General features: G+C 46.8%; 1 protein-coding gene across 2 annotated transcripts; it reads right to left on the bottom strand.

The window, feature by feature from the left end:
• Nucleotides 1-1,641: 1,641 nt before the first annotated feature.
• GIPC1 (GIPC PDZ domain containing family member 1) lies at nt 1,642-14,537 on the bottom strand. Of its 2 annotated transcripts, none has more exons than XM_073653842.1 (7): nt 14,383-14,537; nt 10,693-11,014; nt 8,213-8,398; nt 7,722-7,902; nt 5,417-5,532; nt 5,186-5,267; nt 1,642-2,487 (listed from the first exon to the last, which is right to left on the bottom strand). In XM_073653842.1, the coding sequence occupies exons 2-7, from the start codon at nt 10,975-10,977 to the stop codon at nt 2,336-2,338; spliced, it is 1,002 nt and encodes a 333-aa protein (XP_073509943.1). In that variant the 5' UTR covers nt 10,978-11,014; nt 14,383-14,537; the 3' UTR covers nt 1,642-2,335. The 2 variants fall into 2 exon arrangements, with proteins under 2 accessions (XP_073509943.1, XP_073509944.1); XM_073653843.1 differs by having other exon boundaries at nt 5,426-5,532.
• Nucleotides 14,538-27,484: the final 12,947 nt, after the last annotated feature.

Here is a 27,484-nt window from a genome sequence, read left to right as displayed (position 1 = left end):
AAGACGCGCACACCTCAATGAATATGGCGCATCTTACTCCCAGCGCTCACTTTCTAGTGTACGTACAAAACACCAGTCTTGATGAATTGGGCCAAAGGCCATGAAAGTGCATTTATTGCAGTTTTTTTACACCACGCTCAGAATTCTGTGTGGATTTTGTCAACCACTTCTAATTTGTTTTAGATTTCGCACTGAGAAACCTACGACAAACTCTTAAAGTTGCCCGATGGGGGTCTAGATTTCCAATTTTTTTTTACTCCTGGTCTAGCAAAATTAGTTATATTAAAGCACCACTCCAGAGTTTTGTTTTTTTATTTCCATTCTGAAGTGGTGCTACTAATCCAAGTTCCCTGACCCTAGCATTATACTTAACTAAGCTTGTCTTCAGCTGTTCCCAGCGCCGCGCCAGTCCTGCACCATCTTATCCCGCCTTTCCTCACAGACCAGAAATCAGAGGTAACAATGTAAGTCTATGAGATCCTCATTCTGCTTCTCATATACTTGCATTAAGTTGTGACTTCTGGATCGCTCCAGCAAACACTGGAGCCATCCGGCAGGTCACAACCCGCAGAGGATGACCGGAGCGGGGCCGATAAAAGATAAAGACGGCAGCTGATAAGAATAAGACTAGGGGCAGGGGACTTAGATTAGAAGCACCACTCCAGCGCTGCAATAAAAAAGAAAAAACGCTGGAGTGGTGCTTTCAAAGACACAACCCATAGACCATTATGGCAGCCATGTTTTTCTCATACAACACCTACTTCTGCCGCAGTCTCGCAGTCTCCTCCACCACTCTAAATGATGGTTGTATCATACATATGAAGCGATTAATGATAGTCATTGGGGTCATGTTGTGATAGTTAAAAAAAAAATTCAACCCTGCTGGATTTCTGGCTGCAGATCCCAGCCGACTTTGCGCTTAAAGACTCAATGGAAGCCGTCTGATTTAGTTCGCTTTTTTTTTTGGATAAATTTGCTATAAAATTGTCACATTAAGACAAGTTGCAGAAACTTTCTGTAGCAGTGTAGGCTGAAAATATGGTTTTCCGCTTCCTAAACTCAGGTGCATCTCATCGTAGACATCGTATTCATGATACCAGTGTCACACAGGGAATGGTGTGTCCTATACATGCCCAGTCTGTTCTCACAAGCCCTGCCATTTCTATGCACTAAGGAGGTGACATGGCATGCAAGAACCGTGCGCTCAGGGTACAAGGCCAGAAACGGGAGGAACGGAGCTGGCTATATACAAGAAAGCACTCAGGAAGAGGTCTCTCCAATTACAGGTGGCAATGCCAGACCAGATAAGGATCAGTGGATGACGTCTTAAAGGGGTTGTCCAGGACAAACATTTTGATGGAAAGGTTATCCGTATGAGATCATTGGATGGTCTGGCGCCCAGCTGATATCTGTTCCAGCATCGGCCAGACGTATGCAATATAAGGAGCGTGACATTTATTGGGTACAGCGAAGTACTGCAGTCTATCCCTCAGGTAGGACCTGATGGGTGTAGGGGTGCCAGGTATTGGAGCCCACCAACGCTCATCAATATGTTAGCCTTGGAAAACCCCTTTAATATCATCCTAATTTTTGCACACCACGACTGTTGTATCCCTCCCAAGAAGAAACTGAAAACGCCCATGTATAAAAATTTTTAATAAATCTTGTTCTTCGTTTCTCTTACAGTCATAATGGGGGACACAGAAAATAGACTTGTGAGTTGACGACATAAATTATCTAAGGTCAATGATTCCTCCGGATCAGTAAGCACTATAAACATTATTGCAATTCTGCCTCCCGGACACCGGGTGGCGCTAAGTAACCAGCATCTTCTGAAGACGGAGGGGTCTGTAACATACGACTCTTTTAGCAGATATAGACTTTAACGTTAGAAAAAAAAAAAAAAAAGTGTCCTGTACGGGCGGGCACGTCACCGGCGTGAGATGTCCTCCTTTAGTGGGGGGTAAGAGGGGTCCGCCTATTCCATTAGCTTATTTAAATCTCATTTTTCTAGATATCACTCCGAGGAATGTAGTGGAGCGTTATTGTGGAGGTTGTAGTGTGCAGTACGGTCCCCGCCATCTTCTGTCCTGCGTTGGGTTTGCATTCTCAATGTTCATGCCCGTTTGTATCAGTCACCCGGGGGTTAATCAGTGCCAGGATCCGTCCATAATGACCAGGGTCCTGACAGCAGTGGTTTAGCCCTCATCAGATCCCCTGTCACCAGTGTGTCAGTCCTCCTGGGGCTGGATGAGAGAAGATGTGGACGGGAAGCAGCGGATCCAACCCCCTATATAAAAAAGACCAAGGGCACGGTGCAGGGGTCTAAGATAACTTAGTAGCGTCCGGCCTTGGCATCGCCTATTGCGCCCCAGACGTCAAAGACAAACTCGTCTGGGAAAGCGAAGTCCCCTAGCGTGCGGTCCAAGGCCTGGGAGAAGTCGTCAGGGTTCTGTTTATCCATGCCGAGCTCCACCATGGTGCCAGCTGTAAGCGAGGGCAAGGAAAGGTCAGAATGCAGAATATCTGGCGCGGATTTCACATTCACTCATCCAATTAAGCAAAATTAAATAAATTATAGACCAGAGAGAACAAAAATAAAGAAACACGAAGCAGTAATGATATCAAGACGATCTGGGCAGCCGACAGTTTAACCATCAGGGAGCACTTACTATCACTGCATGATGGCGCTCCCCCTGCTAGATCACTACTCTCATCATCCAGCTCACTGACTACCGGGTGCAGACAATTTTACTGCTGAAACTAGTGATACCTGGCAATCTGACACGCCATTACTGAAGTAAAGTTATGACGCTATATGCAAAATAACCGGGATGTGCAGCAAGGGTGTGTCCATGCACGGGGAATGTATTCATGCACCTCAAGGCTAATTTGCATATGGCTTTAAAGGGGTTGTTCACTACTCGGAAAAACCCTTCTGAACCCATCTCTTTTCCCCTAGTAAAATAATAACACTTATACTTATCAGTGCCGTTCCCGTGGTGTTGGCACAGTCTCTCCTGGGAGACATTGTTATGTCACGTGATCCCTGCGGCTAATCAGTGCTGGCTTTATTCTTCTACAGCTGTAACTGAGGGCAGCCGCAGAGCCCACTTCTTCTGGGTGTCTTGATTTGTCTGTAGAGGAGCGTGAAGCCGGAGCTGATTGACAGTAATTGTGACATAAAGTCCCTCGGGTAAGCAAGCAACGGCACCACTGGAACAGCGCCGGCACCACTGGAACAGCGCCGGCACCACTGGAACAGCGCCGGCACCACTGGAACAGCGCCGGCACCACTGGAACAGCGCCAGCACCACTGGAACAGCGCCAGCACCACTGGAACAGCGGCAGCACCACTGGAACAGCGCCAGCACCAGAGGGAAGTTTAGGGTTATTTTTTTTACTGGGGGAAACATAGGAATTCAGAAGGGGTGGTCCGAGTAGTGGACGCCTCCTTTAAAGCTTTATTTCTCAGCACCAGCAAAGTTGATTACTGCAAAATAGGAGTAATTTCTATAGTTGTAGCAGGACCTATACAGCCATACCCCTTGTATCAAGTGATGTGTATGGTTAGACCTATTCAATACATCAGGTAATGATGGCCAACAAAGTTTGGAGCAGAATCTAGATAAACATTTTCATTTCCCACTTCTGTAGAAAGGACAGAATGGAAACTGCAATCAATGGTAAAAACTGACCAGTCGCTGAAGAAATCTCATCCAGCACACTGATGGAAATAAGTCTGTTTTTTTTTTTTACATGTGAGAAAAATCACTTATAAATAAGGCCAGGGGGTGACAAGAAGTAAGGAAGTATCTAGCTTCTTTTACTCAGGTTTACTAGAAACCAATATAGCGACATCACAGGCTATAACTGTGCAAAAATAATGGTAAACCGTAGGATTTTATAAGTTTACTAAATGAAAAAATAAATATATCTCTCCCTTTCTCTCTCCCTCTCTAAAATCCCAACTAAGAGATTGGCTATTTTCCTGCCCCTCTTCCTTCTGACAAACTTCAGATCTGACCTCATCTCTGGCTGTAAGAGAAATGTCTGCAGCAGGAGCCTCTCCCCCACTGCGCTGCCTGGACCAAGGAGGCCAGTAGTAGTGCCAAGCCTGGACCAAGGAGGCCAGTAGTAGTGCCAAGCCTGGACCAAGGAGGCCAGTAGTAGTGCCAAGCCTGGACCAAGGAGGCCAGTAGTAGTGCCAAGCCTGGACCAAGGAGGCCAATAGAAATGGCAAGCCTGGACCAAGGAGGCCAATAGAAATGGCAAGCCTGTAAAAGGAGGCCAATAGTAATGGCAAGCCTGTAAAAGGAGGCCAATAGTAATGGCAAGCCTGTAAAAGGAGGCCAATAGTAATGCCAAGCCTGAAAAAGGAGGCCAATAGTAATGCCAAGCCTGAAAAAGGAGGCCAATAGTAATGCCAAGCCTGAAAAAGGAGGCCAATAGTAATGCCAAGCCTGAAAAAGGAGGCCAATAGTAATGCCAAGCCTGAAAAAGGAGGCCAATAGTAATGCCAAGCCTGAAAAAGGAGGCCAGTAGTAATGCCAAGCCTGAAAAAGGAGGCCAGTAGTAATGCCAAGCCTGAAAAAGGAGGCCAGTAGTAATGCCAAGCCTGAAAAAGGAGGCCAGTAGTAATGCCAAGCCTGAAAAAGGAGGCCAGTAGTAATGTCAAGCCTGAAAAAGGAGGCCAGTGGTAATACTAAAGCCACAGCCCCACTATCAGTATTTGGTCAGTATTTTTTCTCAGTAGTGGGAGACAAGACCAGGAGTGGGTGATACATGCAGAATTGGTGACTTGTTTCTATTATATATTTTCTCTGATTGTTTTTCACCTGGTTTTGGCTCTCACTCCTGAGAAAAAATACTGACTGAATACTGATAGTGGGGCCAAGGCCTTAGCCTGAAGAAGGAGACCAGTAGTAATGCTCCGCCTGAAGAAGGGAGACCAGAAGTAATGTTCCGCCTGAAGGAGACCAGTAATATTTTGGCACCACTCAATAGATTTGTAAGCCAATGACTTGATTTTGACAGCCCTTTGCGTGAAATGCTGTGTCAAGGTTGACCTCAAATTTTCTCCAGATCCAACGTTCTGCAGTCACTTCATCAATTTATTAATTTAGCAATACAAAATACAACAGACCATAAAACTCCTGAAATCAACAATTTCTAGTGAGCTCACCCAGATCGCTGTCTCGGATGCCCATGTAGCTTTCCAGGAGGTCGTCCACTTTCTGTATAGCTTTCTCCTCAATGACAGAGACCTGGAGTCGGTAGAGTGATCAATTAGTATCACCCCCCAAAATGTCGCCCCATGTACTAGAAACGTAATACACTCATCCCTATTGTCTCCAGCGTTTCTGTCCACACAACAGCAGACCCTCCACCAAGTACTTCAGTGCACAATTCCCACCTCTCTCACCAGCTCCTCCACGGTCGGTGGTCCCTTTGCTCGGAGGCGTAACGTTCCTCTACCTGAGGATATCCCAGCACTGTTTGCGGATGAGTTGGAGCGCTGACCAATCATATCTGAGAAGAAACAAGTAATGAACATATATTGGCGCTTACACAGAGAAATTGGACACCTCTTCTCAGCAAACCCGCATCACTTACTGTAGGTGGCTAACAAGGGCTAGTCTCTCTCCTGCTTACACATTTTTCTGATTTACCAGGTGATTGTCTGCTGTTTAGACAAAGCAAATGCTTGGGAAAAGAGCTTTCCTAGGAATGCTTGTACCGGATTTATAAGTGTAAACACGCCCTTACTAGAACAGGATCAAGCAGCGAGATGGGGGTTGTGGACACGCACTGGCATGTCCCTGCAATACACCAACAAATGGACCCACTACCTACCAGCCTCAATACACATCACATGATCAACATTTAGATGCAAGATGTCATCAGAAAATTATCTAGTATGTAAATAAGGTTATGTTAAATGAGGTTTTTCAAAATTTGGCCAATTTTTCACAAAAAAAGTGCAAATTTCACACTTGCAACTACGCTTAACCCCTGAATGACCGACGCATTTTCAGTCTTTGCATTTTTAGCTCCCCTTCTTCCCAGAGCCAGAACTTTCTTATTTTTTGGTCAATATGGCCGTGTGAGGGCTTATCGTTTGTGGGACGAGTTGTACTTTTAAACACCATCACTGGTTTTACCATATCCTGTACTGGAAAACGGCAAAAAAAATTCCAAGTGCGGTGAAATTGCAAAAAAATGCAATTACGCAGTTGTTTTTACCATGTTCACTGAATGCAGGTTCTTTTTTATTTAAGTGGTGAAAAAAAATCCAAAGTTTGCTTTAAAAAAAAAAAAAGGCGCCATTTTCCGAGACCTGTAGCGTCTCCATTTTTTCGGGATCTGGGGCTGGTTGATGGCTTATTTTTTGCGTGCCGAGCTGACGTTTTTATTGATACCATTTGGGGATAAATCCGATTTTTTGATCGCCCGTTATTGCAATGTTGCATCGACTAAAAAAACGTAATACTGGCGTTTGGAATTTTTTTCTCGTTACGCAGTTTACTGATCGGATTAATTATTTTTTTATATTGATAGATCGGGAGATTCTCAACGTGGCGATACCAAATATGTGTATGTGGGGTTTATTTTTTTAATTATTTTAAATGGGGAAAAAAGGGGTGATTTAAACTTTTAGATATTTTTTATATTTTTAAAAACGTTTTTTTTTTTTTTTCTTCCCCCTCAGCACCGAAGCCCCCGCTGAACCGGCCTTTCCGACTTGGTGCGTACTATCAGTGACCACGTCGGAAAGGGGTTAAAGGAGTTGTCCACTACCTGGACAACCCCTATTTAAATAAAGTATTGCCCCTAGTAAAATAAGTTCCAGTGAGGCAGAGAGACATTGTTATGCTACGCGAGCCCTCCAGCCAGTGTCACGCGAGCCCTGCAGCCAACAGCACTGGAACAGCACTGGTGCAGGAGGAGAGTAGAAGGTATTTTTATTTTACAAGGGGCAAAGCATTACAAAAAAAGGAGGTTGTCCAGGTAGTGGACAAGACCTAAAATATTATGTTCCTACGTTCTGTTTGGAACATGGATATTAGCAGCAATAGAAGGGAGGGGAAGGAGGTGAGCTGTGACATCACCTATTATGAATGGTGGATCCTGTCTTACCCACCCTCATATAAAAGGTGTTGTCTGGCTTGGATGATAATGAGACTGTTGAATAGTCATCTGTACAGAACAGAATGTATGAATCTAGCATAAGGCCTACCGCCCGGTGGCAAAATTGCTAGAAAGGTCAGAAATCTTGCTATGTCCACAATACCAGTAACCCGAGCCAAATGCAGTATTCTGAGTGAAACCTTAGTCAGAACTGAGCAAATAGTCACACCCTGTAGTATCTGCACTGAGCTCTCCAGCACAATGGTGCATTACCCGGTGAGATCTGTACATCAGCAAACATTGCACAAAGCCAGGAGAAAATACTTGTGAGCCATAAAGCATCAAATCAGGGCAGAGACCAGACCAGCATGAGGCAATGTGGAGATATGTCTCAAAATAGAGCTTTGGGTGTGACTGGAGTAAAATAAGCTTTACAAGTAAAACAAAGTACATGCAATAACTCCATATTACGTACAAAAAGTATTAAAAAATGGCCCTGAAACGGCTTCTCGGAGAGGATCGGCGACTGCTATAGAACCGCTGAAGATTGCAGAGTACAGAGAAGGATGGGGATGTTCTTATTAGTTTACCAAAAGCTTTTCTGGGTTCACACAGCTTCACGGTGAAGGCTCTTCCTCGGGGCAGTTCCTTCAGAGTTCGGGCCACCTCAAAGTGCCGGCTTCCAATCAGATTCTTCCCGTTAATGGATTCTATCATGTCCCCGACGCTGATGAGTTGCATCCTGTGGATGATGCTGCCTTCCTTAATACGCTGGAGATACAGTAGAGGTCAGAGGTTAGAAAGTCCAAGGTTAAGCCCGCAATATACTAAAGACAGCTGGTGGCGAAATGATGGGTCTGATGATCCTTCGGCCGGAAGAACTCAGTTCAGATTCCTTCACACAGAAGAGCGCTCATTCTGCCAAGCGATCCAGTGATCTCTATGAAAGAGCTGCTGTCTCTCTCTCTTCGCGCAGACCGCCGGCAGGCCTCCACGCGCAGACCGCCATCCGAAACTGTTGTGTTGTGTATGTGGGGCCTTAAATCATACAATAAAAACAACTTGGATCTTTTCATACTACCTTGATGAAGGCGTAACCGGAGCCGTTATCAGTGATGGTCAGGCCCAGCGAGTCTTCAGATTTATACACCTCAAGCTCCTTTTTCTGGCCTCGTATGTGAGCAAAGATGAAGTCCTCCAGGCCTATCTGACCCCCCAGGAGCTTGTCCATGTCCAGACGGTGGGTGTTCAGTGTGCAGAACATCACCTGGAAGTACCAGAGGAAGAAACATGGTATCAGCCATAGGAGAATGCAGGGAAGGCACCGGCTGCACCTCCTCTACACCAGCATGTCCATCTACACAAACGCAATGTTTTTTGGTGACTATAACAAGCAAAGAGAAGCCATAATTATAGACCGCACTCAGCGTGTGACTCCCGGCGCTGCACTGATACTGGAGGAAAGCCGAATGATTGCTTATACCATAAACACAAGTTATTGCACAAACAGCGGCAGTAACAAAGCAGGTGGAGTAGAAAATAAAACCTGCCTGATAAACCGCCTACCACCACTATTAACCACTTAGTAATTCAATTTTTTCATTTATGTTTTCTGTTTTCTTTCTCCTTTTTCCCAAGAGTCATAATTTATTTTTTTATTTTTTTTTAACTTGTGCGTCCAGAAAGCCATATATGAGGCAGGACAGAGCTGCAGCGTTGAATGACGCCATTTATTTTATCATATCGTGTACTGAAAAATGGAGGAAAAAAAACTTCAGTTTAACCATTGTTTCTTGTGTTTTCGCTTTCACGCCATTCCATGCGACTTGGCAATAGCTGTACGATTATGGCGATAAAAAAAAAACTACACAGATTTTTGTATTAATTGTAATTTTTCAGTGGTTAAAAAAAAATCTGAACTTTAAAAAATAAATTATAATATATATATATATATATATAATATGAGTACCATAACTTAGTTTACTGTGTGAGGGCTTGTTTTTTTTGTGTATTGAGCTGAGCTTGTTATTGGTACAATTTTGGGGAACATAAAGTGTTTTGTTTACTTTTTTATGCATTTTTTTATGTGTGGGGATCCAAACAAATGGAAATTTTGGTGTTTCATTACTTTTTTCATTATTTTCTTTACAGCATTTGAGGTACTTTTTAAAACATTTTCTATTTTAATAAATCAGACTAATGGATGCAAAGATACCAAAAATCTTTAATTTTTTTTCCTATCATTTAATTGTGTATACATACAAACATACCTACATACTTACTGTGTTTATGATAGAAATACAGGAAAAAAAAATCAAGCAAAATGAAACTGAGGACAAAAAAAAAAAAAAAGAGGAAAAATTGTTTTTTGTTTCATTTATATGGGGGTTTAGTGTGTAAAAAGTGACCTTATGGGTTCGATAGTGTTATCTTTTAAAAGATTGGATTTTTTTAGGCGGCTGATTCAACTTTTTATTTTAAAATCAGCTGCCCTTTTCTCATCCACAAAATAAATAAAAATAACCATGTTGTGTTTCGCAGCCCCCCTAAAAATCCAATTTTTTAAAAGATCACATTATTTAGCTCATAGGGTCACTTTTTACACACACTAAACAGCAAATAAATGAAACCCAAAAAACAATTTTTCCTCTTTTTTCACTATTTTTAGCCTATCCAGGGGATATGAAATCGATTGATCACTTGTTCTATAATACTACAATACTAAGTATTGCAGTACATAGTACAAATCAAACCTAGGGTTAGGCTTCAGAAGAGCACCAAGATGGAAGTGACACGTAGGGGCTGATGGGCACTCAAACAGATGCCCCTCCAGCTCAGATCGCTCCTGCTAGAAGCAGGTGTTCACCCTGTATGGAGTGGGCGCAGCTCCTGAGCCCCCTCCATGCACCCGTACCTGCTCCATGACTTGATGGTTTGTCATGGAGAGTCTCTTGTACCATGAGTAACATCTCATCTTTATTTGACAGCTTGTCACGGGTGTGCCAGATGTAACAGGCAGTCGCTCTGGATCTGGCTGCAGAAGGTATTGCAGACGCCTTCTTAATCTTTCATACTTTTGGACCCAGCGGCAACCTCCCTCCTGCTGATTGACAAACCCTGGTCTGGGTGTTTATAAACTGTCAGCCTGCTTCAGGGAGTCGCCGGTGTTCTTCTCATTTTCCCTTGTGTAGGCTTGGAGCAACTGCAGTCGGCTACCTTCCTCTCTGGTGCCCTTGGAGGACGTTTGGTGTTATCTCTCTAGTGTCTGCTCAAGCTAAGTCCCCCCCCTGTTGTCTTTAGTTTATAGTGGAGACTGACTAGTGCTCACCCCACCCCTCCCTATCTAGGGCCTAGCTCTAGGAATAAACAGGGATTAGGTTTCCTGTTCGGCCATAAGTGCGGAACCTATATAGGGAGAGTAGGACAGGTAGGGTGATATTAGATCAGCCTAGGGGTCTACACATCCCCTTTCCTTAGCATTTGGGCTACCCTCTGTGTTGCACTTACTCTTTCCCACACTGTAAGTGACACAGCTCTAGATATCACCTGACATGTACTCACCTCACTTGTAGTTATATTGAATGCCTCTGCTATCTTAGCGTATAACTCCTTCACATTGCTGAACCCCTCGATTCTCCCAGTAGGACTGCCATGAGCCAGCTGGGCATGGAAAACTAGGCGAGGTCTCAGTGCAGGGGCAGGGGGTGGAAGGCCTGGTATCTGCGGTGAAATGGAGGTGCCAGAGACACTGCCAGCATGGGATATTCCCAAAGCGGTGCGCTCGCCCACATCGTCTTCCTCCATCAGCGGAGAAGCCTTCTTTCTTCGGCCGAGACCCAGCGGCATTGAGTCTTGTCTGTTGTACACAATCCGTAGGAATAAGCTGCAGGGAGGAGAGTGGAAGACGATGTTAATAGATGGCCGATTGAGGAGGTTGCTCAGTCCAATCACGTGTCTGTACTTCACCTGAAACTTTGAACACCTACCCGCTGATTACTAGGGACATTTCATGGGTCGACCTAAATGTTACCACAAAATGCCAATCACAGACTACCATCATATTGTACCCTATGTCTTAGAAAGCCGTCTGAAGAAAGCAATTCCCATGACCCTCGACCAGCCAAGCAGCCACGTGAGGGGAATAAGCCACTACCAAAAACTTCTGACACAAGAAAAAAAAAAGAAAAAGGTTTGAGGATGTCGAAACCCTAAGGCTTGATCCTTTTTTACCCTGACATCTCATGTTGGGTGAAAAGTAGGGATCCCGTCCACACATCACGTCAGTGTTCCTCCAAACACTTGGGTTTAGCCAGCACATATCTAATGTGTATGGGGGCCTTTACTTGAGAAGTCTCGTTGGCAGCACAACTAAGGACTGCTCCATATATAAAGTCCACGGCAGAATACAGAAGCAGCAATGAGGATGAGGTGGAAAAAATCTGAGCAGAAATTAACTCAAGGTGCGACTTTTTAAAAGTATGTTCCCATTGGGTGGAAAGGCAATGGATGTTCTCTACAGAATATCTGCAGTATTTTATAGCACCAGCGTTCTACATGAGATTTTTAGAAATCCTATGTGTAGGCAAAACATGTGAATTTATGCTGCGGATAAACCAACTGCAACGCGAAGGGTAATAAACGCAGGCTTAAAGGGGTTGTCCAGTCCTTTATTATCAATGGCCATCCTTAGGATAGGTCCTAAATACCGGATCTGTGTGGTGGGACACCTCTGCCAGTCAGTTCTTCCCAAATAAATAGGGGTGATCTGCAGTACCCCGTTGCAGCCACTACACAGTTGGAGTTGTGCTGTGCCACCAAGCACGTCCTATCGCATTGGGAACAGCTGATTGGTGGGCTGCGGGCATATTAGGTTTCACCCCCCCCCCACCGATCTGGTATTAATTATATAGAATAGGCCATCAATATTAAATTACTGGACAACCACTTTAACAGCACCATTTTCGCAAATGTATCCGCAGTAGTAGGAGGACCAGAGGGGGAAAGTATACAATTTTTTCCAAACTGCAGCATGCAGCTCTCAACCGTCCTAGAATCTTGAATGGCAAAAGTGGGCAACATTGCTTAACTAGAAACAGAGATTGGCACAGCTGGGGAATAAACACCAAGGGGCAAGTGCAGATATAGAAGTTGCGCAGGGGCTCCCGTCGCCGCTGGGGCCCACCAGGACACAATAGTTGGGGTCCCGTCCCATTACAGAAGATGATGGTCCGTAACTTCTGACGTGCGGGTAGACTGGGTGACCTTAGTGGTCTCCATCCAGCCTGTCAGATCTGTGATTATGGATTTCCACACTGGCTGGAAGCCATCAGTGGCAAAAATTAAATATTATATAGCTTGATACCACAGCACGACCAATTGATGCTTTTATATGGAAAAAACAATGAACTTTATTGTAGATCAGTAAATTTCCTGACAATTTATTACGCTTTCCTATACAACGCCAACATATTCTGCAGCGCTCTACAGACATTGCCACCCTACTGCTGTGGATCTGCAGGTAATCGGAGCTTGTGCCAATTTCCCTGCAGAAATTTTACACAGCAAATCCGATCTATGTAGGTCCCAGTGGGTGTTCACTAATTTTGTTTGCAAATGGGGCATTTTGTTCTACCAATTATGCTCCAAGGACTGAGTGCTTTTGCACGTTTACACAAGTATTCTTTTACTCCATTAAGCAATGAAGAAAACTGCTAGCTTTATTTGCAGTGGAAATCTTATTGACTTGTATTGTAAGTATTGAGCATCATCCTAGGAGAGAACACCTGAAGAATGGGCACGTTACTACTTTTAGGCTATGTGCCCACAATGCAGAAATGCTCCGGATCTCCCTGGCAGAAAAAAACGCATGCGGATTGTACATGCGTTTTTCCTGTCAGGGACATGCAGAAGTGAAGCGTTCGTCACATGCATTTCCACATGCGGGTTGACAAGAACTTTCCAAGCGATTTTAGCATCACTTGGAAAGTGCTTGACAACTTGGTCACACTATATAAATCCATGCAACCAGCATGGATTTATATAGTGTGACCGAAAGAATGGTAAAAAATAAATCTATACTTACCTTCTGATGGCCCCCGTGGTCTTTATTCGATCCGTCCTGGCTTGCCGGCAGCTCGCGGTACACTGAAGGACATGCTGTCACATGACTAAATGACATCAGCGCAGGTCCTTCAGTCCACCGCAAGCTGCCGGCAAGCGAAGACAAGCGTACTGGGGGCCAACAGAAGGTAAATATAATATTTATTTTTTATTTTATTCTTTTTTTTACAGGTTCTATGGTACCCGGGTTCAAGGGAGAGTCTCCTCTTCTCCAGACCTGGGTACCATCCGCACATTGAAAAGCTTGGTTTCCGCATGTAGAGATCCAGTGATGCTGATCCCATGTGTTCCAATGCAAGTCAATGGCGGTGAAAACGCAGCGCTTCCGCAAAATAATTGGTAGTGCTGCGTTTTTTTCCGCAATGATAATCCGCAGCGGAAATTTCCGCAGCATGTGCACAGCATATCCGGATTATCATTGGGGAACATGGCAGACCTTCTACCAAGCGTTTTTTAAGCGTTTCTGCCTCTGCGGAAACGTTTAAAAACGCATAGTGGGCACACAGCCTTAGACATTTGGGCCACGATTCATCAAGGCCGGTGATCTTCACGCTTGTCTTGATCAGGGGGCGAGGTTGGACACAAGGCGCCTGTTTTTTTTTTTTTTTTTTTTTAAAGATGTATTAAATAATGCACGATCAGTGCAAAAATCTCCATGTGAACATATCCATAGATAGTGTGTGTAAGATACGTTCACAGTGGGGTTGTTTGTGTGTAGGCTATGAAGATATGTTCACAGTTGGGTTTTTAGTGTGAGAGATAGATACATATGCACACACAAACACACATATATATATATATATATACACATACAGGTGTATATATCCGTGTGTGTGTATATATGTATATATCCGTGTGTGCGTGTATATATGTGCATGTAAATATGTGTATATATGCGAAAGTATATATGTATGTGTGTATATATATATATGCGTGAATATACATGAATGTGTGCATATATAATATGTTTGTGTATTTATGTGTATGTATATATGTGCATATACACACAGCGTACACTAACATAGCTCACTGTGCACCCACTGTGCCTATGATAGAGCCCACTCTCTAGAAGGATGTGCGCCCTCACCAGGTCCCGTACATGACATGCTCACACAGCGGCGCCCTCCATACCTCTCTTCTCCCCCGTCCTCCTATCACGGGCAGATACCCCGGCGCTTCCGCCTCTCTCTCTCTCTTTCTCGCTTCCCGGTGCCGCTTCCGGTTTCGGTGACTCTCCCCACATTAGTCAGAGTGGGCGTGGTTACATGGGAAAACGGTGTAATACTGCGACCAATCACAGAAGCTGACTAGCCCGAGGTGGGCGTGACCGCTCGAAGGCGTTCTGTGTAATACAGGCGGCTGTCAATAAAGCTTGTTTAGGAGACATTGGCTAGACTACGGTGGTTTTAGCTGGTTACCATGGTTATTGTGAACGAGATAAGAGGCTGCCGCCATTTTAGTGTTTGGTTAATGTATAAGGCAGAAATGGCATCTGGGAGTGAAATCAGTCACAGCTGATATTAATGATTCAGTAAATGTCAATGACTTATGTACTAAAGACATATTAATGATATGGGAACCACTACGTCTATGCATGGTTAATACACTGACCTGACAGGACGCCACAATGGTGTTACCAATCTAAGGCCATGTTCACACCATCAGTATTCGGTCAGTTTTTTACCTCAGCATTTGTAAGCCAAAACCAGGAGTGGAACAATCAGAGGAAAAGTATAATAGAAACACGTCACCACTTCTGTATTTATCACCCACTTCTGGTTTTGGCTACAAATACTGAGGTAAAAAACTGACCAAATACTGAATATGTGAACGTGGCCTCCTGAGGCATGATTTACTCCAGACCCCATTGACTCATAACAGGGTCTGTCAGGTTCCGCTGAGATGTCCATGGGTTTTGCATGGAGGAATAGCGCTGTGGGGGCTAACAAAGGCTCTTCTGAAGATGTGACTCATAGCAGTAAAATATAGAATACTGCCCCCTATGGGGAACTACCAGCGCCTCTACAAGAAGAGGAATTGCTCTTTAACCCCTTTCCAGTCGCTTTTCATTTTTTGTGATTTTATTTCCCCTCTTCTTTCAAGAGACATAACTTTTTTCCATCAACACGTTCTTCCATCTTTTGACACGTTCAATATTCGGGCTTATTCTTTGCGGGGCGAGTTGTAGTATTTAATGACATTATTCGTTCTACCATATAATGGTCTGAAAAACAGGGGAAAAAAATTCAGCTACAGTGAAAAGGTGAAAAAAATATAATTGCAACATTGTTTTTTTTTTATTTTTTTTAAATTTTTCCAGAAATCCTTGTGTGGTAAAAATGAGCTATTATAGAGATACCAAACTTGTATAGCTTTTCTATATTTTAGTAATAAAAATAAATAAATAAATAAATCGGACGAATAATTTATTTTTTTCTGTTGATGGAGCTGAGGAGAGGGGGCTTTTTTTTCGCGTGGTGAGCGGTCGTTTTTATTGATATCATTTCGGGATGCATAACTTTTTATTGCATTTTATGGGGAGATGAGAATACCAGAACTCAAAGCACAGAGTAACACACACCACTTGTGCAGAGCTACAACTGGCAGAGATCAGAGGCAGACAGCCAGCTAAATAGCCTGGGAATCAATCTGAACAGGAGACTCCTGAGGGAAACCCAGCATGCCTCAACCCTGATTGGGCGACTAGATTGTCACTCACCACACTGACAACCCAGCACGCCCAAGCCTCAGGCCCCTGTCCCAGATTCGACAGCTGAGCTGCCACTCACCACACTGAATGGAGGAATCGTGACAAAAGGTCTGGAGCTGATTCCAGGTGTGTCATTTGCAATTGGAAGCTGTAGCTGTGAACCCACAGCATGCGATCAAAGGTGCTTCCAAAGGATGAGAAACAGACCATCATTAGGCTGAAAGAAAGAGGAAATCCATCAGACAGTTAGCATAAATGTTTAGGAGTGGCCAATTCAACAGTTTGGTACATTCTGCAAAAAAAGAGCGCACCGGTGAGCTTGGGAACTCCAGGATATCCACGGAAGACAACAGTAGTGGATGATCGCACAATCCTTTCCATAGTAAAGAAAAACCCTTCATAACAAACACCCCAGTGAAGAACACTCTCCAGGAAGTAGGTGTTTCAGTATCTAAGTCCACCATAAAGAGAAGACTTCATGAGAGCAAATATAGAGGGTTCACCACAAGGTGCAAACCATTAATCAGCCTTAAAAATAGAAAGGCCAGATTGGACTTTGCAAAAAAAAAAAAACATCTACTGAAGCCACCCAGTTCAGGAAAAGCATTCTCTGGACAGATGGAACTAAGATCTAAATGTACCAGAATGATGGGGAGAAAAAAGTATGGAGAAGGCTTGGAACGGCTCATGATCCAAAGCACACCACATCCTCTGTAACACATGTTGGAGGCAGTGTGATGGCGCGGGCAAGCATGGCCTCCCATGGCGGTGGGTCACTTGTGTTTATTGATGACGTGACTGAAGACAGAAGCAGCAGGATAAATTCTGAGGTTTACAGGGCGATACTTTCTGCTCAGACCCAACCAAATGCAGCAAGGTTCATTGGATGGCACTTCACAGTACAGATGGACATTGACCCAAAACATACTGCGAAAGTAACCCAGGAGTTTTTTTAAGGAAAAGAAGTAGATTATTCTGCAATGTTTGAGTCACTCAATAGATCTCAGCCTCATCAAGCTGCATTTCACAGGCTTAAGACAAAACTTAGGTCACAAAGACCCAGAAACAAGCAACAACTGAAGTCAGCTGCAGTAAAGGTATGGAAAAGCATCACAAAGGAGGAAATCCAGCGTTTGGTGACGTCCATGGCTTCCAGACTTCAGGCAGTCATTATCCGCAAAGGATTTTCTACAAAGCATTAAAAATTAACATTTTATTTATGGTAAAGTTAATTTGTCCAATTACTTTTGAGCCCTTGAAATGAGGAGGCTTTGTAGAAAAATTATTGCAATTCCTAAACGTTTCACGGATTAATTTTGTTCAATCCCTTTAATTAAACCTGAAAGTCTGCACTTCATTTGCATCTCAGTTGTTTATTTTAAATCCAAAATAGTGGCCTGCAGAGCTGAAATCACGAAGACTTGGTCACTGTCCTAATATTTCTGAACCTAACTGCAGAGGTGGCTCCTGAACTGAGGACTGCCCTACTTGTCCACTTACCCTAGGAAGGTGTATGCGCCCACGTATCGTTTTTCAAGCGTTTATGCTGCGGAATTTCCGCAGCTTAAACGCTTGTGAAACACTATGTTATCCGCCCCCCATGGTCCCCAATGTGATTACGCAAGTTCAAAGCCCATGCTGCGGAATTCCGCATGCGTTTATCCGGGAGAGGACATGCAGAAATGAAGCAGAAAATTTCTGCTTCATTTCCGCAGCGTGGGCACATAGCCTCAAAGTAGAGTGTACCTCCTAACTTTTAGGCAGGGGTCAAAGAAGGGAATATTGTCCGATTTTCATCCAGAAGACTCGGATGATGTTCATACGTACTGTCATCCGTATTCCGCCATCCATGTGTCCGTATTTTACATCCGTGTCACATCCGTATTTATATATGAACATTTTGAAATGTACAAGACCAAATACTTTTTTCTAGATTAATAATGGCAATGTATCCATAAAAATTGGACGCTGCACGGTCAATCATTATGGGATCTGACTTTTTTAATGAAGGAGAATAGTGCATGGTGCAACTTTTTTCACAGGGACACTCGGTCTATGTGACAAACTGTCATGTGAACAGCCCTATGGAATTACATTGGTCAGTGTACTGCCCGAATTTTACTAGGACAACACACATCCATATAATAAGCTCGTCTGAATGAGCCCAAAACGACAGGAAAGAGGGGCATCTTTTGAGGCACAAGAGCACTTTCCTTTATGCGAAGTCACACACCAAATCATATCCAGACCTATTACCGCTAGTGTACTACGAAATCCCTTTTAAAGGGGTTGTCCACTACTAGGACAACCCCATCCCCTTCTTATATTATTGGGGCCATCATATTATTGGCCCCAATAATACAGTTATATGAAAAAGTTTGGGCACCCCTATTAATCTTAAGCTTAATGTTTTATAAAAATTGGTGTTTTTGCAACAGCTATTTCAGTTTGATATATGTAATAACTGTTGGACACAGTAATGTTTCTGCCTTGAAATGAGGTTTATTGTACTAACAGAAAATGTGCAATCTGCATTCAAAAAAATTTGACAGGTGCATAAGTATGGGCACCTCACCAGAAAAGTGACATTAATATTTAGTAGATCCTCCTTTTGCAAAAATAACAGCCTCTAGTCGCTTCCTGTAGCTTTTAATGAGTTCCTGGATCCTGGATGAAGGTATTTTTGACCATTCCTCTTTACAAAACAATTTCAGTTCAGTTAAGTTTGATGGTCGCCGAGCATGGACAGCCCTCTTCAAATGATCCCACAGATGTTCAATGATATTCAGGTCTGGGGACTGGGATGGCCATTCCAGAACATTGTAATTGTTCCTCTGCATGAATGCCTGAGTAGATTTGGAGCGGTGTTTTGGATCATTGTCTTGCTGAAAGATCCATCCCCTGTGTAACTTCAACTTTATCACTGATTCTTGAACATTATTGTCAAGAATCTGCTGATACTGAGTGGAATCCATGCGTCCCTCAACTTTAACAAGATTCCCGATGCTGGCATTGGCCTCACAGCCCCAAAGCATGATGGAACCTCCACCAAATTTTACTGTGGGTAGCAAGTGTTTTTCTTGGAATGCTGTGTTTTTTGCCGCCATGCATAACGCCTTTTTGTATGACCAAACAACTCAATCTTGGTTTCATCAGTCCACAGGACCTTCTTCCAAAAAGAAATTGGCTTCTCCAAATGTGCTTTTGCATACCTCAGTCGACTCTGTTTGTGGCGAGCTTGCAGAAACGGCTTCTTTCGCATCACTCTCCAATACAGCTTCTCCTTGTGCAAAGTGCGTTGTATAGTTGACCGATGCACAGTGACACCATCTGCAGCAAGTTGATGCTGCAGCTCTCTGGAGGTGGTCTGAGGATTATCCTTGACTGATCTCACCATTCTTCTCTGCCTTTCTGATGTTTTTCTTGGCCTGCCACTTCTGGCCTTAACAAGAACTGTCCCTGTGTTCTTCCATTTCCTTACTATGTTCCTCACAGTGGAAACTGACAGGTTAAATCTCTGAGACAGCTTTTTGTATTCTTCCCCTGAACAACTATGTTGAATAATCTTTGTTTTCAGATCATTTGACAGTTGTTTTGAGGAGCCCATGATGCCACTCTTCAGAGGAGATTCAAACAGGAGAACAACTTGCAAGTGGCCACTTTAAGTAGCTTTTCTCATGATTGCATACACCTGGCTATGAAGTTCAAAGCTCAATGAGGTTACAAAACCAAAAAAAGTGCTTTAGTAAGTCAGTAAAAAGTAGGTAGGAGTATTTAAAACAAGAAAATGATAAGGGTGCCCATACTTATGCACCTGTCAAATTTTGTTTGAATGCAGATTGCACATTTTCTGTTAGTACAATAAACCTCATTTCAAGACAGAAACTGTCAGGGTAAAAAAAAGAATATATATATATATTTTTCCACTTTTATACGCTTTGCTTATGTACTAACCACCATTTTGTGTCTTATAACAATAAGCTTTCCTTGCTACGTGTTACTCAGATCGAAACTTATGCTAAGATGGCGCCGGTATCAGCCAAGCACCTGTTTCAGAGAAATGAAACCAAAACATCAACTGACTGTTGTCTGCCCAGAGACTGAGTTAAGGAGACGTGGACCAATCAGGAGTGGCCGGATACTAGACATTTGTAACGGGTCTGGGAGGCGGAACCTCTGGGCTACTATACAAGGTAGCGGTCCTTGTAAGGGAGCGGGTGGCGACCAGGCAGGCAGTCACAGCAGGTGACCGGGACAGTCTCTGGGTGTACGGGCAGGAGGTCACGGCAAGTGATCAGGGCAGTCTCTGGAAGAACGGGCTGGAGGTCACGGCAAGTGACCGGGGCAGTCTCTGGAAGAACGGGCTGGAGGTCACGGCAAGTGACCGGGGCAGTCTCTAGGTAAAGGGTAGGTACGACCTGTGATGGCTGAACCTCCAGGTAGGCTAGCAAGGCAGATGGAGGATGTGTGCTCCCAGGTGAGCAAGCGAGAGTCTCTGGAATAGCAGGTGGTCACAGCACGTGACGGCGGAGCCTCCAGGTAGGCAAGCAGGCAGGTAGCGGAGAAGCGCTCCCAGATGAGCGGGCAAGAGTCTCTGGAATAGCTGGTGGTCCCAGCACGTGACAGCGGAAACCCCGGGCAGGCAAGCAGGCAGGTAGCGGAGAAGCGCTCCCAGGTGAGTGGGCAAGAGTCTGGAATAGCTGGTGGTCACAGCACGTGACAGCGGAGCCTCCGGGCAGGCAAGCAGGCAGGTAGCGGAGAAGCGCTCCCAGGTGAGCGGGCAAGAGTCTGGAATAGCTGGTGGTCACAGCACGTGACAGCGGAGCCTCCGGGCAGGCAAGCAGGCAGGTAGCGGAGAAGCGCTCCCAGGTGAGCGGGCAAGCTGGTCCATAGACAGACTGACCGGAGTTGTAAGGCAGACCGTCGGACCTCAGGCAAGCAGGCAGGTAGCTGGAAATCAGGCAGGATTAGGACAGCAAGCTGGCAGGAATCTGGCAGGTAACTGGCAACGGGACCTGAGGGCTGAAGCAGAGTTGAACGGTGCAACAACATTGCTCGGGCACCTCCATTTTGGAGGAGGTGCCTTATATATGGTAAAGTCCTCCGGCCATTGGCCGGGGACTCCTTAGGACGGCGCGCGCGGCCCCTTTAAGAGGGAGGGAGGGCGCGCGCGCGCGCCCTAAGCACAGTGGCCGGGAAGGAGCGCGCGCTGCCAGCAGAGCGGGAGAGGGACGCCGGGCACGGAGCAGAGCGGTGAGGGGAACAGCGTCCCTGCCTAGCAGAGGGCAGGGACGCCGGCACTACAGTACCCCCCCCTTTAGGCCCCCCCTTTTTTAGGCCAGATAGAAATTTAGCTAGGATGAGAGGGGCATGGATGTTCTCCCGTGGCTCCGACGTTCTCTCCTCAGGACCAAACCCCTTCCAATCTACCAGAAAAAAGGTCTTTCCTCTTACCCTTTTGGTGGCAAGAATGTTCTCTACCTCAAACTCGTCCTCAGCAGAAACCGGAGCAGGAGGCGTACCTGTAGACTTGGAAAAAGAGTTAAGCACCACGGGTTTGAGGAGAGATACATGGAAGGAGTTAGGGATCCGTAAGTTGGCCGGGAGTTTCAATTTATAGGCTACCGGGTTGATCTGACTGATGACCTCCAGAGGACCGATGAACCGAGGCCCTAACTTGTAAGAAGGTATCTTGAGTCGAACATATTTAGATGAGAGCCAGACTTTATCTCCTGGACGAAATTGTGGAGGATCCAGGCGTTTTTTGTCAGCGTGTCTTTTCATACACTCGAATGACAGAAGGAGTGCGGACCGGGTACTCTCCCATATGGAGGAAAATTTGCTAACGAGAGATTCCGCAGCCGGGTTGTCCACAGAGGTGGAGACAGGAAAAGGAATCCGAGGATGCTGACCAAAGACTACAAAAAACGGGGATTTGGAGGAGGATTCGCTCTCGTGATTATTATAAGAGAACTCGGCCCATTGTAGGAGATCCACCCAGTCAGAATGGTGGGCATTAACGAAGTGCCGGAGGTAACTGGTCAGGTTCTGATTGATCCGCTCCACTTGACCATTGGACTGTGGGTGGTAAGCGGAAGAGAAGTCCAGGGTGACGTCTAGTAGTTTACAAGTGGCTCTCCAGAAACGTGAGGTGAACTGTACCCCACGATCCGACACGATGTGGAGGGGCAGGCCATGAAGACGGAAGATGTGGCGGATAAAGTCTTTAGCCAGCTCGGGTGCAGACGGAAGGCCTGGCAGGGGAATAAAGTGAGCCATCTTGGAAAAGCGGTCAGCGACCACCCAAATGACCGTACAACCGGCAGAGACGGGGAGATCAGTTATAAAGTCCATTGCTATATGCTGCCAGGGGGCAGCAGGTACAGGAAGCGGAAGGAGGCGTCCGGCTGGCAGATGTCTCGGGACTTTGTTGCGGGCGCAGGACACACAGGCAGAAACAAAGTCTATTATGTCCTTGTGCAGGGTAGGCCACCAATAGTGCCGGGCAATAAGCTGGAGGGTCTTTTTCTGACCGGCGTGGCCAGCTAGTTTAGACGAATGGCCCCAGTGTAGGATCCTCTCCCGATCAGGTACTGAAACAAACGTCTTACCGGGAGGGAGACGATTTAGACTCACGGGAGCCACCTGCATTACTCTGGCGGGATCGATGATATGTTTAGGTTCTTCCTCGAGATCGGACACCAGAAAGGATCGGGACAAGGCGTCTGCTTTGACGTTTTTGTCAGCCGGGCGAAAATGAAGAACAAAATCAAAGCGAGCAAAAAACAAGAACCACCGGGCTTGGCGCGGGTTAAGTCTCTGGGCATGCTGGAGGTAAGCCAAGTTCTTGTGGTCAGTGTAAATTATTACCGGATGAAGAGCCCCCTCGAGTAGGTAACGCCACTCCTCCAACGCCAGCTTGATGGCCAATAACTCTCGGTCTCCTATGGAATAGTTGCGCTCAGAAGAGGAGAAGAGTTTGGAGAAGAAGCCACAAGTTACCATTCTCCCGGAAGATGATTTTTGAGTAAGTACCGCTCCGGCTCCAGAGGAGGAGGCGTCAACTTCCAGGAAGAACTGCTTGTTGCCGTCCGGGCGATGCAGCACCGGGGCGGAAGAGAAGGCCTGTTTTAGGGAAAGAAAGGCCTCCTCTGATTCGGGCGGCCACTCTTTGGGATTAGTACCCTTACGGGTGAGCGCGGAAATTGGGGCAGTCCGGGAAGAGAAGTGCGGGATGAAGAGGCGGTAATAGTTGGCGAAGCCCAGGAACCGTTGAATAGCCTTCAACCCCTCTGGTCGGGGCCATTTCTCGATGGCGGACAGTTTCTCAGGATCCATTTGTAGGCCGGTCTGAGAGATAATGTAGCCCAGAAACGGAAGCGAGGTCTGCTCAAAGAGGTACTTCTCATATTTAGCGTAGAGATGGTTCTGCCTGAGCCTGAGCAGGACCTGACGAACATCCCTCCGGTGAGTCTGGAGATCCGGAGAGAAGACCAAGATGTCGTCCAGGTACACCACTACGCAGGAGTAGAGAAGGTCCCGGAAGATGTCATTGACCAACTCTTGAAAGACGGCAGGAGCGTTACAGAGGCCAAAGGGCATTACCAGATATTCATAGTGGCCGTCCCGGGTGTTGAATGCCGTCTTCCATTCATCCCCCTGACGGATACGAACCAGGTTGTACGCCCCACGGAGGTCCAGTTTGGTGAAGATTCTAGCCCCCCTCAGATGATCAAATAACTCCGGAATGAGCGGAAGGGGGTACTTATTCTTCACCGTGATCTGGTTAAGGCCTCTATAGTCTATACAGGGACGGAGAGAGCCGTCCTTCTTTTTGACGAAAAAGAAGCCTGCTCCCGCCGGGGAGGTAGATTTCCGGATGAATCCCCTGGCCAGATTCTCCTCAATATATTCGGACATCGACCGGGTCTCAGCAGCGGATAATGGATAAATACGCCCACGGGGAGGAGAAGTACCAGGTAACAGGTCGATAGGGCAGTCGTATGGTCTATGAGGGGGTAGTGTCTCTGCCTCCTTTTTATTAAAGACATCAGCATAAGACCAATAAGGAATCGGAAGTCCAGGTAGATTAGCTGGGGTAGGAGAAGGACGGACGGGATGAACGGGAACCAGACAGGTCTTATGGCAGCCCTGTCCCCAGCGAAGGACTTCTCCGGTCTGCCAGTCAAGAACGGGTGCATGTTTCTGGAGCCAAGGTAGGCCTAGCAAGAGGGCGTGAGAGAGTCCAGGCAGAACATGGAAGGAGATACTTTCAGAATGCAGCATTCCCACCTGCAGAGTAATGGATTCGGTGATGAGTTGGATGGGGCGTGGTAAGAGCCCCCCATCCACGGCAGCAACAGACAAGGGTACAGCCAGAGGTTTGGTGGGGATGCGGTATTTCTCTACCAGGGACTGTGAAATAAGATTCCCGGCTGCTCCAGAGTACAGTTGGGCTAGTTCGAAATAACGGTTCTCCCCGTAGACGATTGAAACTGACAACAGCAGGGATGGAGAGGATTTATTCTTGTCTAGGTGGACCTCTCTGAGCGAACCTAGACACAGGCGTTTCCCGACCTCTCCGGGCAGGCACGGATCCGGTGCTCCTTACTGCCACAGTAGAAGCAGGTCCCCTCGGCACGGCGTAAGTCCTGACGGGTCTTGACCATCTTGGTCTGGTCGACCTGCATAGGCTCAGGAGGGTGTACCTGGTTAGAGACAGAAGGAGTGACGGGTTTCTGAAAAGTAGGAGCTAGACGTGGTAACCTCCTCTCACGGGTGACCTCTCTGGCACGCTCCTGGAACCGTAGGTCAATCCGGGTGGCAAGAGTTATTAAGTCATCGAGAGTGGTAGGAATGTCCCGACCGGCAAGTTCATCTTTAATACGGCCGGACAGACCCTCCCAGAAGACGGAAACCAGAGCGTCGTTATCCCAGGCCAGCTCCGAGGCAAGGGTACGGAACCGTATGGCATATTGGCCCACGGTGAGACTTTCCTGACGGAGGCGTAGCAACGATGATGCGGATGAGGTCTTCCGTCCGGGTTCGTCGAAGACTTTCCGGAAAGCCGTGAGAAAAGCAGGCAAGTTGGACACCAGGGGGTCTCCTCTCTCCCATAGAGGATTTAGCCAGGCCAGGGCCTCCCCGGTGAGATGGGACATGATGAATGCAATTTTGGCTCGGTCGGAGTTAAACTGGTGGGACAATAGTTCAAAGTGCAGGGTGCACTGATTTATGAAGCCCCGAGCCTGGGCTGAGTCGCCTCCGAAGCGAGGAGGTGCAGAAAGCCGAGGTCCGGGGTAGGATATCATGGTGTTAGTGGACAGCGGAGCTGTCGGATTGCGAGACATGGCACTGGCGGAGGTTGTTGGTGGAACAGTCAGAGTGTCCAGGCGAGTATTGACATTCCGCAGGTGACCCAGGATGGACTCCTGTTGGGACCTTTGACGGGACAGTTCATGACACAGGTCCGAGAGCGAGGGAGCTTGGGTGCCACCGGGTTCCATGGCCCGAGCAAACTGTAACGGGTCTGGGAGGCGGAACCTCTGGGCTACTATACAAGGGAGCGGTCCTTGTAAGGGAGCGGGTGGCGACCAGGCAGGCAGTCACAGCAGGTGACCGGGACAGTCTCTGGGTGTACGGGCAGGAGGTCACGGCAAGTGATCAGGGCAGTCTCTGGAAGAACGGGCTGGAGGTCACGGCAAGTGACCGGGGCAGTCTCTGGAAGAACGGGCTGGAGGTCACGGCAAGTGACCGGGGCAGTCTCTAGGTAAAGGGTAGGTACGACCTGTGATGGCTGAACCTCCAGGTAGGCTAGCAAGGCAGATGGAGGATGTGTGCTCCCAGGTGAGCAAGCGAGAGTCTCTGGAATAACAGGTGGTCACAGCACGTGACGGCGGAGCCTCCAGGTAGGCAAGCAGGCAGGTAGCGGAGAAGCGCTCCCAGGTGAGCGGGCAAGAGTCTCTGGAATAGCTGGTGGTCCCAGCACGTGACAGCGGAACCCCCGGGCAGGCAAGCAGGCAGGTAGCGGAGAAGCGCTCCCAGGTGAGCGAGCAAGAGTCTGGAATAGCTGGTGGTCACAGCACGTGACAGCGGAGCCTCCGGGCAGGCAAGCAGGCAGGTAGCGGAGAAGCGCTCCCAGGTGAGCGGGCAAGAGTCTGGAATAGCTGGTGGTCACAGCACGTGACAGCGGAGCCTCCGGGCAGGCAAGCAGGCAGGTAGCGGAGAAGCGCTCCCAGGTGAGCAGGCAAGCTGGTCCATAGACAGACTGACCGGAGTTGTAAGGCAGACCGTCGGACCTCAGGCAAGCAGGCAGGTAGCTGGAAATCAGGCAGGATTAGGACAGCAAGCTGGCAGGAATCTGGCAGGTAACTGGCAGGTAACTGGCAACGGGACCTGAGGGCTGAAGCAGAGTAGAACGGTGCAACAACATTGCTCGGGCACCTCCATTTTGGAGGAGGTGCCTTATATATGGTAAAGTCCTCCGGCCATTGGCCGGGGACTCCTTAGGACGGCGCGCGCGGCCCCTTTAAGAGGGAGGGAGGGCGCGCGCGCGCGCGCCCTAAGCACAGTGGCCGGGAAGGAGCGCGCGCTGCCAGCAGAGCGGGAGAGGGACGCCGGGCACGGAGCAGAGCGGTGAGGGGAACAGCGTCCCTGCCTAGCAGAGGGCAGGGACGCCGGCACTACAACATTTATGGCTTACCCCGCCCCGAACAACCCCTTTCCCCTCCCCATTACGTAGTGTATTTAAGTTTGTGCATGCGGAAATAAAGACAGAACATTGCTGAGATTGTGGCTTGCCAGTAGCCTTCTGAGCATGCTCTGAGTTTGAAACAGCTTGTTGTCTGACTCATTCTTTGAATGGTTGACCCATGCTCATAGCCTTAATTTGGAGTGACTGGAGGACGAGTGGAATGTCGCTACGACCCCGACAAAACATTACTGTGTCCAACAGTTATTACATATATCAAACTGAAATAGCTGTTGCAAAAATACCAATTTTAAGAAAACATTAAGCTTAAGATTAATAGGGGTGCCCAAACTTTTTCATATAACTGTATAAAAAAGCGGATACTCACCTCCTGTGCCGGCGCCGTTCCCGTGGTATCAGCACTCACTCTTCCTGGGGCTCTTGTGAGGTGTTGTGACACATGACGCCAGCGGACAATGAGCCTGGTGTCACTGTCCTCGCCTTCATAAGAATTGAACATGAAGAGGAAGTCAGAGATCGGCTGCAGCCCGGACGTCCTCTTCACGTTCAATTCGACAGGAGGCGTGGACAGTGACACCAGCGCTGATTGGGCGTCTGGCTCACGTGTCACAACAACCGCACGAGAGCCCCGGGGAGAGTGAGTGCCGACACCGCGAGAACGGCGCCAACACGGGAGGTGAATATAAGGCCACGGCCCCACTATCAGTGTTTGGTCAGTATTTTTTCTCAGGAGTGGGAGCCAAAACCAGGAGTGGGTGATAAATATAGAATTGGTGACTTATTTCTATTATTCCTTTTCTCTGATTGTTCCT

Source organism: Phyllobates terribilis, unplaced genomic scaffold (genome assembly GCF_046119375.1).
Source record: "Phyllobates terribilis strain yellow unplaced genomic scaffold, ASM4611937v1 Scaffold_11__3_contigs__length_659146591, whole genome shotgun sequence".
Taxonomy (NCBI): Eukaryota; Metazoa; Chordata; class Amphibia; order Anura; family Dendrobatidae; genus Phyllobates; species Phyllobates terribilis.
This window is presented reverse-complemented; position numbering and strand designations above follow the sequence as displayed.